The following is a 14,665-nucleotide window of genomic DNA, read 5'->3' on the forward strand; positions in this document are numbered from 1 at the left end:
CTCTCTTATGAATATTTTTATGTATGACATATGATGTAAAAGGACTGGAGGATTATTTGATGACACAATTAAAAAAAATCTAAAGGACCTATAGTAGTAATATTATTAATATTTCCAAATGTATGGAATGCTGCACATATTTCTATTATTTAAAGGGGATTACTCTCTCTAGTGTGACTGGTAAATTACTGATTAGTCTCCACACTTGGTGTTTAGACAATACACTCCACAAAATAATTAACCATAATTAAGTTTTACTGTAAATCTATGTTAGTCTGACCCTGAAGAACATTGGTCTTATCCGTGTCCACAATAAAACTTTTGGTATTGGCTATGGCAGCTACGAGTGTGCGGCCGGCTATACATTTTTGAGGGGCTATATACATGTTTAATGTTTGTTTTGTAAACACCATTGACAATGAAGGGAAAATGTACATCATAATGTGCCTCATTACGTCATATTGTCTCTTTAATGGCGTTTAATGTTTGTGTTGGCACCCTTTGTTTTACATCACCTAATTAATCAACATGAGTTAGACTTTAATATATTAGCGCCCCTCACTTCACAAGGGTGTGATTTTTTCTCATTATTAGCAACTGGATTAACCAACCAAATGTATTGCCTTAGTTTTTAGGACGTTTGCCCTGTATATTTGTGATGTTGGTATATGCGATTACTGCACAATGTTACCCTATGCTGCAGGTTCCTGAACTCAAACTGTAAAAAAAAAGGGGGAAAAAAGTGCTTGTTCTCGTGAATACTCTAGTTTTCCTGTTAAGAGTGACAACGATTACATAATCATTGCGTCGTTACCTCATATCCCTGTCTATGTAAGCCAGGAGGGGAGAATGGACTTTTGTTAGATTATTAAACTCTATAGGAATAGAACCTGCATGTTGTGAGTTGTGACCATGCGTGTTATGCCTTGCTGCAAATAGCCCATGTGTCCCTATTCTGGGCATGTTATAATAGGTGGAACATTTGTTGAAAATAACAGATCTGCAAACTCACAGCGCATCTTCGAAGAGATTTGGTGTAGCAGGAAAAAAAAGTGGGCCATGGACAGACTCCTGAGCGACCCCAGTCAATGAAGTGGGCAATTGTTAAACTCAATGTACGACGAAGGCGCTCTGTGTGATTACATTACATTGTTCCGAGTATCATAATAAAGGACAGAAAGGTCAAATAGCAGTTCACAATTTATTTACTGAATAAATCTTGGACAAAACACCAGAGTCTGTTACGATACAATCAGAACATCCGAGGCAGATCTCCCACCATGCACCACCCCCCTCTGAAATGAAACAAAGAACTAAGAAAAGAAAAAGGACTCAACTTTAGCACCAAATCAGCACCAACTTAAATAGGGGTATAGCTCATTCTACATTAAAAAAAACAAAAAACAAAGCAAAACTGTCCTTTTAAAAAGCATCAAATCAGGAAATAGCAAATTGAAAAACTTTCCACCGTTTTTTTTTCCTTTTACAAAACAAGCAAAGAACCCCACCCACCCCCCCCCCACCCCACCGCTAGGCAGGCTATAGCATTCATAGGGCACATGCCGATGACTAGATCAAAACAAAACACAAATTCAAGTAACATTGAGATACGACAAAACGTGTCCACTGGAACCCATTTTTAGACCATGATGATCGTTTTCACAGAACCTGTACAGGCAGTAGAAATTTTTACACGAGGCCCTGAAAAGACCGGGTCATAGTGATAGTATCATTGAATACGTTTTTAAAAAGAAAGAGGAAAAAAAAGAGTAACTTCGGGAGACTGGGTGGCATGGGTGGTCCGGCACAGAAATACTGGCACAAAAGAATAAATTGTTTATTCTAAAACTTCAGACAGGCAATCTACACCAACCACATACTTTGAGCCTGTCCTGTGTCAGATATTGCCTACATTATACATGGAAAAAAAAGTTCAAGAAAACAACCCTGCAATGTAAAAATTTAAATATATATATTCATATTTATATATATTTATATAATATATATAGTTGTTACAATTTAAATAAATGTTACATGTCATTTTTTTGTTTTTTTTCATTGACTTTAAATAAGAGGAAGCTAAGTTTTAAGAGGTGGACTCTTTCGTATCACCTAACCTTAACGCATCAAGCTGCACGATGCCACATTAGGAGGCTTACTGAGAGAACTTGCAAATTAAGGTTTAGGAAGGGAGATTAAAGCAGCAGTAACAACAGAATGCAATAGCTTAATAGAAACTAAAATATGTGGCAGCAAAATCCTGTGTCAATTTATCCATTTTGTAACAGTGACCAAACGTAACCAAATTAACTCCGTTTACATTTGTTCACTCCCATAGATGAACACTCAGAATTTTATGAGTTTGTCATTGACAAACAAAGGTAGAACAATGAACAGTGTGGTGAAGGCCTAACATGATGTTGAGGAAGGTGTAAGTACATGTTACTCAAGAAGTTGTATGTGAAGGAGTTTACCGACCGTGTATGTCAGAAATTACGAACATTTTAAATGTCATGTTAAACACAAGTGAGAAATGGGGGGAAAAACAAAAGTTTTCAAAATAAAAAGCAAAAAACACAGATGAGGTCAACTATCTTGATGCGTGTGAGAACAGGCAGAAGCCAAGTCTGGTTGAAACCAACAGTCCAGGGTCTGTGAGCTAACCTCCATATAGGCTAGAATACATTAGGCTTTGGGGGAGGGATGGAGGGGATTTCTGACCCTGGTTCCTGTGGTTATGGGTCAATGCTACCTAAAGCTATACAAGAGGAAACAAAACTCATTACTGTAGGAGGAGTGGCGTGGTTGTGGTTCGTTCAGTTATTCTGACTTTTCCTCCTGGTTCTTCTGTTCTGTCCCTTCCTGCTTTCCGTAGTGTCACAAACGGCGTGCACCTCTACTTTTTCAAAAGAGCACGACATTAAACCAAATAGATCTGAAAAAGAACATTTGCTACATCGTTTTGCGACTTGCATGTCTGCCGGTGTCAACCTCCCCCCACCTCACCCCTGCCAGGGAAAGGGGCGGGGGAGAGGGCAGCGTCACCGACTGATGCCATTTGCCAGGTTCAAGGTTTTCCCTGGAATGGTGGGAATAAAACAGGATGGAAACACCTTTTGTTGTTGTTAGTGACAAATGTTCATCTCCTAATCTCTAACGTACACTTGTTTGTTTTGCAGTTTCTATTTTTTCCCCCCTCCTTGGCTCTGCCGTGAGCGTGGCGGAGCCAACCGTGGTGGAGTCGACCCTTTGTGCTTAAGGGGAGGAGGGGGCTCAGCTGAAGAACTGGTCCAACTCCTCTTCCATGCTCACTTCGGGGACTGTCTGCTCCTGCTCTCGTTCTCCTCGGCCGGGAGATGCTAAGCCCCCGCCTGTGGCCCCGGATGCGGCGAACCAGGGGTGCTCCAGGATCTCCCGGGAGGTGAGCCGCTCGGCGGGCTCCCGGCGCAGGATGGAGCGGATCAGGCACTTAGCCTTAGGCGTGAGTGTCTCGGGGATGCTGAAGTGTCCCCTGCGGATCTTGCTGAACAGCGACCCGGGCTCTACGTCGTGGAAGGGGTAGCGCCCCACCAGGATGGTGTACAGCATGACACCCAAGCTCCAGACGTCAGCTGCCTTGCCAGAATAACTGCCACTGGCGTTGAGGATCTCTGGGCTGACGTAAGCTGGACACCCATGCTTGTCGGACAGGGAGTCGTCGTGACCATCCAGGATGTAGGTGTCCTCAAGGCTCTCGAGCTTTACCAGGCTCCTGCAGACACAAGACAATACAAAAACAAACATAATTATTATGTTAACAAATTCATACAGTACAGCATAAAAGTATAATAATGCAATAAAACAATGCCTCAAAATCTATTTGCTCAACATCGAAGCTCCATTGTTCTAGAGAGGCAAGTGGGGTAAATTTTGCTGATGGTAATCGAGCCATTTTAAAACAATCATTATTGCATGTACAAAGAGAACAAGGCTCCAAATGATGCATTTTGTGGCCTTTTTTGAGGGGCGCCAGCCCAAAATCGGCGCAACGAATGTTGTTTCTGGTGAAAACAAGGTTTTTCGATGGCCGACAGCAGGCACTGTGATACTCGTGGTCGGGTTTTTTCACCACCAACCGAGAGAACAACCGGTCAAGACACCACACAGCATTTTGTCATTGTAACATCCAGTTGCGGATATTTGGCTCTTCAAAATAAGGGTTGCACGCGATAAAACCATGGCAATGCGCGATACATACTTAATTAATCCTGGCGGAAAATTAATCATTCTATCCTAAATATTGCTTCAGGACTGTAATTAAATGAAACTATCAAATAATTTATTGTGGAAAGCAATATTGCATTATATAATGTGCAGTCTTATAGTCTTATTGGTTTCTTCTCTGCCATGATACTCTTGAGTGCAGATCAAGAGAGAGACTAACCCGAAGGGCCAATAACTGATTTTCAATAGACAAATGTGTGATCTAGCGGAAATCTGCCATTTTATTTGAGTGACACGTCATGCGACAAAGTATAAATTAGGCCTAAGGAATTAGTCAAAGCTCTGGCAACATTCACCACACGCAGAGCAAAGAGACAAACTTGTGCCGGCTGTTAAGCGCTGCCATCTGTGTGCCATAACTGTGAGCCATGTAGTAGCATCTTCTGGGAGCAAACTGAACTGTCGTTCAGTTTTACCAGGGGGAAAAAAAGAACCAGGAAGCACTGGCTTATACATATTCAAAACTATATTCTCTGCTGTCCTGACATATGCATGCATTTGCATGCAAGCCCACTCAGCACAGCCCAGGAGTTGCCAATAAGGGCAATTTGACTTGAGAAGGTGGCTTCATTTTTATGTTAATATGCTGTAAAGTACATTACCACCACGACAGCAATATTATATTTGTATGTACATAATGTCCCCTGTTCAGACACAGAACCAAATGTTGGTTCCAGAGGAAGTATGTCCTTGTCTGAACAGCAACTAATTTGTAGGTCACAGAGCAGACCTGCAGTACAATCAACATGGTTTAACGCCTGCTGATCATACTGAACAGTTTTAATCATAGCACACAGCCTCTTCATTTGAGCTATGCAAGATTCTGTGTAGTGATCCAAAAATATCTCTGCCGAGCTACGGGTAGGAGTAAAAGAAAAATGGAGCAGCCCTGGAGCCCGTGCAAGGTGGCTCTGCTGTGCTGTTGGATTCCACTCGTGGCCGGCCTCTGACCTACAGACTTTATACAAGATGGTGGTTGGTCAACAGCAGTGTGACATAACCAGGTCAAGAACTTAACACATGCTGTAGAAACCTTCTGTGGTACTATCGGCTGTCTCTCTGTCCCGCACTGTCCCTCTCTCCAATTTCGGTCCTTCTCTGGACATTCACTCGAGCCCTTGAGTACTGCACTTTGGTTGGAACCAGAGTGGATAGATTTCACTGTGTAGTTTATGAATTGAACACATTGATGACGTTCCCTGCTGCGGTTATATACAGCGCAGTGTGAACGCAAACGCAGCAAATTAAAAATGGAAGAATGATGCAACTTCTCCACCCATTCGCATCGAGTCTACCGAAGTAAAGGTGAGAATACGACCGTAATCTCAGTGACTGAAGGAGCTTTTCGCTTATCTGTCCACTCATCTTCACCGAGCCATGGATGGCGGGCTAAAAATGGTGAAAGCACACCCTTGACAGGAGCTGCAACACTCAGCGTGCCCCAATACTGTCTTGCGCCATCACTCTCAAAATTCAGCAGCCATCAATCATTTAAGGGAGGGCATGCCATCCCGGCCCTGGGAGTAGGAGAGCATGGCAGCCAAGGTTGTCAGGCTCATATTGAATACGCAAGGCAGCTCAGCTTCCCGTTTTCCACAGCCGGTGCCAGAGACTGACGCCACGCATTTGGAGAGGGGGCATCCGGTGGCAGGCTGTGCTTCTGGCACTGGGTGTTAGTCAAGCACCAGCTTCTCTTATTTGGTAGATTCAATATTGATTTTAATTTTATGGACTCTCTGCCAAGATAACAAGGAAAGGGACGAACTACAAATGTTTTTGAATCAGCGACAGACAAATAGAATTCGGACAGAAGTTGCTGTGGCAATAAAATGCATGGATATTGTGGATGCAATTTGCAAATGCCGTCACCAGGGGGCAGTAAGTCTATGCAATCCCAGACCCAGAGTCACCAAACTAATAGCCTATTCTTGCTGATCCCTACAGAAGTGCAGGCTTAAACTGGCAAAATACCAAGTTCCCAACCTCTGTCGCACAAAAGCGACTTCTGGCAACTTATCAAAGAGCAGTTCTGCTTGATGGGCACGGATCAGTCACACCACTGCCTATGCTTCCACATTAAACTTCATTCATTCCATAGTATACCCCCAGTCCCTTATTTAACTTAACCACTTGTACCCTAGCGTCCCTATTCTGGACTAAATATTAGGTATGTTGTGGGCTTTCAGATCGGTTATTTTTAGGAAATAGATTTGGTGTAGAGGGAAAAAGGAGTGGACCTAGTATAGAGTCCTGGGGGGTTTGTGGTCAACAAGTTAAATGACACTTCAACCACAAATGCATACATAACCAGTAGGCCAGTCAATCTTAGGTTTTAACCAAAATAAATTGCAATAGTGTTTTTTTATGACCCTTAGGGTCATCCAAATAACATATTAAAATGGTCAATTAAATAATTAGTGGATCATGGTAAATGCAGGGGTTGAAAGTTAGGGTACCATTAACAACCTATATAAAAAGGCAATTTTTTCAAAACTTCATTATGCTTTAAGTAGCATGTGACGTTTGCACAAAAAAACACTCCTTGGGCTAACTTATGCTATAGCCCAAATGTGCTGAAAGGGCTGATGTTTTGTGTACATTGTAAGATTTGTGGTGGGATATTGAAGCTCGACGTCATCTCAGTTTACAGTCTCTCGTTCTGCGATACGCAAAGATGACACTCACTCGACTGCTAAACACATACAAACAGGAGGAAACCAGACAACTGATGTGGCTCTGAAAGGTGAATCCAACCAGACAGCTTTTAGCAGCAGCAACATATCTCAACGCTCACCTGTCCTCATTCTTGAAGACGAACTTCCTCAGTTTGAGGTCACGAAGGACCAATCCATTGTCGTGGCAGTGTGCCACAGCTGACGCTATCTGATGGAACAGTCGGGCGGCCTCGTCTTCCCGCAGCTTCTTGCACATGCGGACGAAAGAGTGCATGTCGCCATGGCTCCTCTCAAAGAACACGTAGGCCCGTGTCTCCCCGAGCAGGATCTCCACTATCTGGTTGATGTGTTGGTGTGTGCCAAGGGCAAAGTAGGCTGCCAGGGACTCCTGGTAGCGGCCAATTTCAAACACCTGCGACAGCATAGAGAGGAGAATTAGTAGGTCCCATTAGATGGTTAAGTCGCCATCGTGGATCTCATTACGCCTTAGAAGTGTTAACTTCATGTCAGGAGAGTGCTCAATCTGAACCACTGGTGCAAAATGATCCGGTGTGTTTGTCTGTTTCACACCCTCTAAACATGCAATTAAGATAAACTAAAATAAAATACTATATTTTGCTTTGTTCAGGGGGCAGGGAGGGTAGGTAATGGATCTTGAAATACATGCAAACTGAAAACACCCTAGTGAATTGGAATGTAAATGCAGACAATCAATTTACAATTTAGGCATTTAGCAGACGCTCTTAATCCAGGGCGATCATGAAACATGCGTAAACTAAGAACGTAAGTTCTTAGTTTACGCAGGAAGGGACAGAACGTGGAATATCTATACAATGAAACTATACATGTATACTATGTATAGTTTCATTATATAGATACAGACCAGTGTCTTGGTTTCCATAGTAACCCCTCAATTGACTTTCAGTAAAGGCTGACGGCTGTACAGGTGAGATGGCTTCTCCACGCGTATGCAATAGGCAGTCAATACATGGGCTCCCCCACAGCCCCTGAAGGTCTAAAGTTATGACCTGGATTTCTGGCTTGGCAAGAGCCATCAATCCTATAGGCGTAAATTGAACTTCTGTGGAAGGTACAATGAAAACGGTCACAGAGAAATTGCAGTCAGGAAACCAGTAAATCTAGCTTGCAGCCCGAGTCAAAGGCTGTGGATTCATTCTTGCCAGCCATGTCGCCACAGTACCTCAGTCACAGTGCATATATGGGATATTTACAGTTCCTTACGAGCCCACTGGTGCATATAACTATCATCTCAATTCATTAAGCCGTTTTAAGCCTGCTTAATGCTCATAATGTTTAATAATACTCCTGGGACATTCCAGTGTCCATGTAATTATACGTAAAGTCAATATACAGTAGAGTGTGTGTGTGTGTGTGTGTGTGTGTGTGTGTAGGGAGGGGTGTTTTTCAGTTTTAAGAAATGGCACCAAAGTTCTGACGTTATCCCTACCAAACATATGCCTATACAAGCACTTGTCTTGTCTTCCTACTCCAAGACTAATGGAATTATGTTTTTTTTTTGTGCCAAATGTGCATGACAAGCATGCATCAGACAGTATATACACTTGCAATGGCGAAACATCCCGCATTCAATTGTTTAACAATGGGGAACAAAGCCGCTGGGTAAAGGACTTTGAAGAGGAGTGTGTATGTATGTGGTTACTCATTCTTTTGTCAGTGTTACATCATGCAACCCAAACCACACGGCGCGGTGCCTGGATCTCCATTCACTTTTTCCATTAGGCTGCTATTTTACTACATATTACAAACTGGAGGCAAAGAATATATATGCCAATATTCCAAAGGATTAGTGTGCGTGCAACAATGGGACTATGCTTTCGAGTCGAATTGTGTTCCATTGACATATGCATTACATAATGCAATAATTCTAAAAGCATACTTTTAGAAACATTTTACTTTAAAATGCACCCTGATATCCTCAAATGAGTTTTCTAGCTTATGAATTCATTCATTGCATTTTGCCTATATTACCCAAGTTTTTGCAAAAACAAAGGAGGTGGGAGGACTTTTGTGCAAACTGCAGCATTTGTTTTCATTATTATCATAGTCGATTAATGCTGCCAATCATGCATGGGTCCAATTCCTCACCTTACAGACGAGTTGTTCCCCGCTGTGCAGGTGGGCGGCTCTGAACACGTGGTCTCCCTCCAGAGGCTCCAACAAAAGGTAATCCCCAATGCGGGAGATACAGTGCGAGGAGTCCGGAGTCTCTGGCGGGCTGGGGGAGCCGAGGTTTGGACTGAAACTCTGGCTCGACTCTGTAGTCCTCAGGCAAGACAACTCTTCGAAGTCGTGCGATTTGTGCCGCGATCTCCCATAACGTGAAATGTTAATGGGGTTTGACCTCTGTATGTTCATGAGGGAATGATGTAATAACTCCACAAAGCCGGGGCCTTCCTCCTCCTCCACCTATTCACCACCGCGCTCCGGGAACCACCGTGGTCGTTGTAAACTTAGTATATAGTGCAATGGTGTTGTGCAACAACAGTTCAAACACTTTGTAGTTATTCTTAAATAAACAAAAATCTTGAGTTTAAATCAAGGTTTTTTTGTCGGTTCTTGCTGATGCCCGTTATTATGGATGACTATCAAACAGTGAGACAGACAGTCAGCTCGGTGGCTGGTTCGTAATACAATGGGGGAATTAAAGAGGGGGGGGGGGGGGGCACTTTTACAAAGATGTATTTCTCTTTTCCAACGTTTATCTACTTGGTCCGCTTCGATTTCCACAAATGATCTAATAATACGAATAAAAAAATGTTAATTTCAAAAGTCTTTGCACAGATCGGGTGCAATTTCAGCAGCAGTGCGGGTTTAAGTGACTAAAGAATTGCAACAAAAGGCAATGCTATCAAACGTCAGCTTTGCAACGAGGACTGCTTGCTAACGTTAAGTTAGCCCTAAGCCCACACAGCTCGTCTGGTTAGCTTATCTCGCCGGTTTAAATGGTAATGGCACGTTTCATAGAACCGAAACAACTATAGTTGGATGCCGCTTGCATGCAAAGACAACGACGAAAATACGATTATATAAAAAATGGAAGGAAGTTTTTTTTTTTTGCAAGCTTCAGTTACTGAATTAAACCGGAATAGTCAAACACACACAAGTGAATGATAGCAGGTGCAGGCAGGGGGGTTGGGGCTATCTAGTTAGCTTCCTTGCTAACTAGTACCAGGTCAGTGCAGCCAGTGGCCTTCTTCTTGCTCCCCAGATACCAGATCCATGCACGGCGATTGTCATCAAACATACGTTGATAACCCCCCCATCGAGAGTACAAGAGGTGAGCCTTTGTTGTTGTGGTGCCGGGAGTCGATCGGTGTCCTTTCTGCGGCGGCGGTGGAGCTTCGTTTTTGTTATTCTTCTAATGAAAAAAATCCAAAAAGGAACAATCGTCGCCGCTTGAAGCTGCTGGAAGGGAACGATAAATGAAGGGACGGCCGGCCGACTTTCCCAGGCCTATCCCTGGATTCAGCAGGACATCCTCTTCTCCCGTGGTGCTGCCTGCCGTCGGTCCGTACCTACGTGGCTTTGAGAGGATCTAGTCCATTCAGTGCCTTCACGCACACACACACACTGTGCCTCCGTGCAAGAGCTGACTAGTACTTCCACACGCGCACACACACACACACGCTAAACCCTCCTCCACCGACCCGCCCCCCTGACGTAACTCAAACAGTGAAACCCCATTGGCTTCCTATATGACTAATAATATGCGGTCATGTGAGAGCCGTGTAGTGTGAGGCAGAGTGTGAGGTACCCCCCCCCCCCCCCATACAAATCTAAATGTGTCCCATACTGGTAAATTGGCTGGGAGGGGGGGGTGGGATGGGATGATGAGAGGAGAGCGGAGCTATACTGTAACATGGCGTGTTGCAAATGTGCTTCCTCTTGAAATGTCATTCATGGGAAGATAGGGGATTTTCCACCGTCGATGTTGTTGATGCCGCTATTGTTTTCAAGGTGTTGCACCATAGTTCATTTGCATCTCTCTCCTCTCTCTGTCTGCACTGCAATTCTATACCCTCATGACTGTTTAATGTTTTCCTTGTTTTCTCTGGAAGAGCAGGGCGTGTGAGAAATGGAAGGATTGAGGCATTGAGCAATTCTTGTGTAGGAATGTAGGTCGTTGAGAGGAATGCTTGCAGCTGGACGTGGGACAGTGACAGAAGTGGTCCTGTAAACCTCTCCTTCCCTTCTTGCTTGCTTGCAGGCAGGGACGCACACACACACACACACACACACACACACACACACACACACACACACTCACTAATGCTTTTTGGCTTTTTTCTTTTTTTTTTTACTAAATCCCCCGCAACATGGAAATGCATTTTTCACACAGAAGCCTCTCATCTCAGAATTGTGGTTCACAGTTGCAGAATGTGATTCTCCCACACACTAACATACCTCAGATACATTGTGTGCGTGCGTGTGTGCTTGCTTGAGTGCGTGCATGTGTGTGTGATGTCACACATTCAATTTCATTTCAGTAATCTAATCTTTGCGAGCCACCCACTATATGCTATAGTAATGCAGCTAATGCTGTGGTGGGCATGCAACAGTACATTGTATAATATGCAATACAATTTACTATAATATGAAGAAACCAATGAATTATGAACACGCTGTAGATTACTATACTCCAGATAAAAACAAATACATGGATTGCCATCATAACAATGTCATCATTTTTACCTATTTTCCGTCTCCTGTCAGTCCTGTGTCTCTAATTTTATACCAGCATTTCCTCCTCATCTGATCTTCACAGAAGATGACAGGAACACGTTCTGTCCTTGGACTCCTTAACACTGGTCAGTGGTCAGTGACCTACAAATCAAACATTTTTCTTTTCTCATGGTTGCAGTTGTTGGCAGTGGTTCTATATATATGAATGCCTTCCTATAATTATGACTAATAATATGCTGTTTCCCCTGTATCACCTTTTCACCCTCATGCCATCAGGATAAAGATACCTTGCCATGAAAAAAGGTCAGTTTTATTAAGAGTTTTGTTCTCTCAGCCATCGCGGCATTAAACAAACTGCCCCGCCGATAGGATGGTTCTGTACACAGTAGGGACCTCATGTTTTTGTATTGTCTTGGTGTAATGTTTTCTGTACTATGTGTTGTTTTGTTGTGGGGTGTTGAACAGACATGTGAAGATGAATATCCTTTGGGACAATAAAGATTATTATTATTATTATGCCAGTTAAATGCATGCAATGTAGACAGAAGGTAAACATTTCTAAATAGGTTGCTGCTGTGGTGCATTTCTGCAGTACATTCATACAGTTTGGTATTTGCACATTACTGTAACATCAAACAGACCGGCCTCCGCGATGGATTCCGCTAAGCCTGGAACACAGCTGTGCATGGAACAGAATAATAATCCCCAAAGATTCCCTTTGTCCCCATTCCCTGACGGTTCGCTTGACTCATTTCTAGGGGAGAGAGAGAGGCACACAGCACTCGAGAAAATCCACCAGGGCACATCAGCTCTCCAGACACGTCTATACGCTGAGGAGTTGCGGCATGCTGCCCAAGCAGTGTCTTCCATGCAGCACAGAGCCGGTGGTGTGTGTGTGTGTGTGTGTGTGTGTGTGTGTGGTGTGTGTGTGCACTGAAACCGAGATGTGTCCCGGAAGACTCCAGAGGTCAGCGAGGACGAGTGAGCATCTCTGAATCAAGTCCCCGGAGCGGTCCTTCTCCCCGCCCTCCTAATAGGCTGCACGCCCCCAGACACACACACACACACACACACACACACACACACACACACACACACACACACACACACACACACACACACACACACACACTCCAGACAATGAACTGAGGTCAGCCTCACCCTGCAATATTGAGGTTATTGGGAAGATCTCAAGTCTGGCCCTAAGGGTCTGGATCCAAAATATGCAGAGTTTGTAAGCTTTATTGTGTCACCAAATGTTGATTGTTTTCTGTGCACTGCACATATTATACACTTGTAAAGTTGTAGTGTTGATTTAACTCATTCTCATTTGTACACTCCTGGGACTCTGTAACACTCTGGATTTTACTGTGTAGCAACAAATTCAGCTAGCCAGCTTACCCACCACAGTGCTGCAAGGTGAAAACAGCGGATCTACAAGCTTACAACGCACACACACATTGTAAGCTTGTACAGGAGCTATTTTTGGCGCTTGGCATGGCACCCAACCAAGTATAAATATGGGTTTCAAATGCGGGTGAACTAGGTTCGAATCCAGGTGGTGACAAAAAGAAAAATAGACCCCCACACACACCCTCTGTGTTCATTTTGAGAACACAGTTCTTGTGCTCTGTGGTTCTCTGCCTTCTTGTAACCCACAGCCAATGTTTCCCAAAAGGGGATCTGCTATGGGGCAGCAGCTGCACTTCTACCCCTCAATTTATATTGAGCAAAGAAAGAAAAGACAAGTTATTTTGAGGGAACAGTACACGTGCCGCATTCTGCCCTGCACAGGGCTTAGGGACCAGAAGCCTGCTTTTAACTGAGACAGTGTGAGATGTACAGACCATAGACTGGTACAGACCTGAGGACAGAGAAGAAAGAATATAAACAGAGACAAAGACGTGCGTGCGTGCGTGCGTGCGTGCGTGCGTGCGTGCGTGAATGAGAGAGGGAGAGACAGAGAAAGAGACATGAAGGATACTGTTTCATTGACGATATGACTGCTCACATTTCCTTCCATTCTTCCTCCATGATGTGCCAGGGACAGTGGCTGCTCACATTGAATTACACGCAATTGTAATCATGAAAGGAGCACAAAGTACAACTGAAAGGTATTGGATATCAATTTGTAATCAGATCCACCCATCAATCAACAATGAGGTGTTATGAGACAAAGCGTGCAGGCCAGTGTTGGAGAAAACGATTCAGATTACGCACGTTTTTTTCTCTGTGCACTCTGAGGTCTGCCAGCGCAGCGAAAAATGCCCGTTTCCACCATTGTAAACATGCTCACCGCAGGTCTGTGCTCACTGTTCCACAGCACCACACACATAGTGAAAGCTGGAGATAGGGGAAGCTCACGTGCTCAGTGTACACAAATCCTCAGTGTTCTCTGAGAGCAAATTGACCTTTTCGGGTCTGGGGAACCCCAGGGGTCTGCAGCTAAATTATCTTACAGGTCCATTTCGTTCCATTTGTACACTCTCCGATTCAAACGGATTCAACACTCAGGACTTTACAGTGTAGCAGCCCATACAAATAAATACTCTATCCATAATACAGGGACAATCTCAGCAATTCATTGTCATGGAAGATTGTAAAAGGAAGGAAATATGAAAGCGTTCAGTTCAGAGAAACAGGAAGCCGCCCGCAACTGGGCAGAGTCTATATTTCCAAAGCAAAAAAAAAAATCAGTCTTCTTCATCACAGTAATTTAAAACCTATTTAATTTCAGAGACCCCCCAGTTTGATATCTTGTGATATCTTTTCCTGCTGTATCTAGTCCTATAATCTGTATCTTAACTGCTGTGATGCCTTTTGTGACTGAATTTCCCCTGAGAGATCAATACAAATCTTATCTTATCTTATATGCATTATAGTTCACAAAGCCCTGGTGTGGATACGATTTTGTTAGATCTCTGGGACCCCTATCTACACCCTCACAGTTCATTTAACTGTTGGTTCCTCACTATCTATCCTTTAGCTGGAACCCCCTTAAG

At 43.7% G+C, this 14,665-nt stretch overlaps 1 protein-coding gene across 1 annotated transcript; it reads right to left on the bottom strand.

The window, feature by feature from the left end:
• Positions 1-1,187: 1,187 nt before the first annotated feature.
• On the bottom strand, positions 1,188-10,582 carry trib2 (tribbles pseudokinase 2). Its single transcript, XM_079526232.1, has 3 exons — positions 9,066-10,582; positions 7,058-7,350; positions 1,188-3,751 (listed from the first exon to the last, which is right to left on the bottom strand). Exons 1-3 carry the CDS (start codon positions 9,333-9,335, stop codon positions 3,274-3,276), a joined length of 1,041 nt encoding a protein of 346 aa, XP_079382358.1. The 5' UTR covers positions 9,336-10,582; the 3' UTR covers positions 1,188-3,273.
• Positions 10,583-14,665: the final 4,083 nt, after the last annotated feature.

Source organism: Electrona antarctica, assembly GCF_951216825.1.
Source record: "Electrona antarctica genome assembly, chromosome: 17".
In the NCBI taxonomy this organism is placed as follows: Eukaryota; Metazoa; Chordata; class Actinopteri; order Myctophiformes; family Myctophidae; genus Electrona; species Electrona antarctica.

Bases quoted from the DNA above. Each gene is read 5' to 3' on its own strand.
- trib2 (XM_079526232.1), bottom strand. From the start codon at position 9,335: ATGAACATACAGAGGTCAAACCCCATTAACATTTCACGTTATGGGAGA. The intron at 7,351-9,065 runs GTGAGGAATTGG...ATGCTGTCGCAG, and splicing joins GGGAACAACTCGTCTGTAAG to GTGTTTGAAATTGGCCGCTA. The intron at 3,752-7,057 runs GTGAGCGTTGAG...TTGTGTCTGCAG, and splicing joins GTCTTCAAGAATGAGGACAG to GAGCCTGGTAAAGCTCGAGA.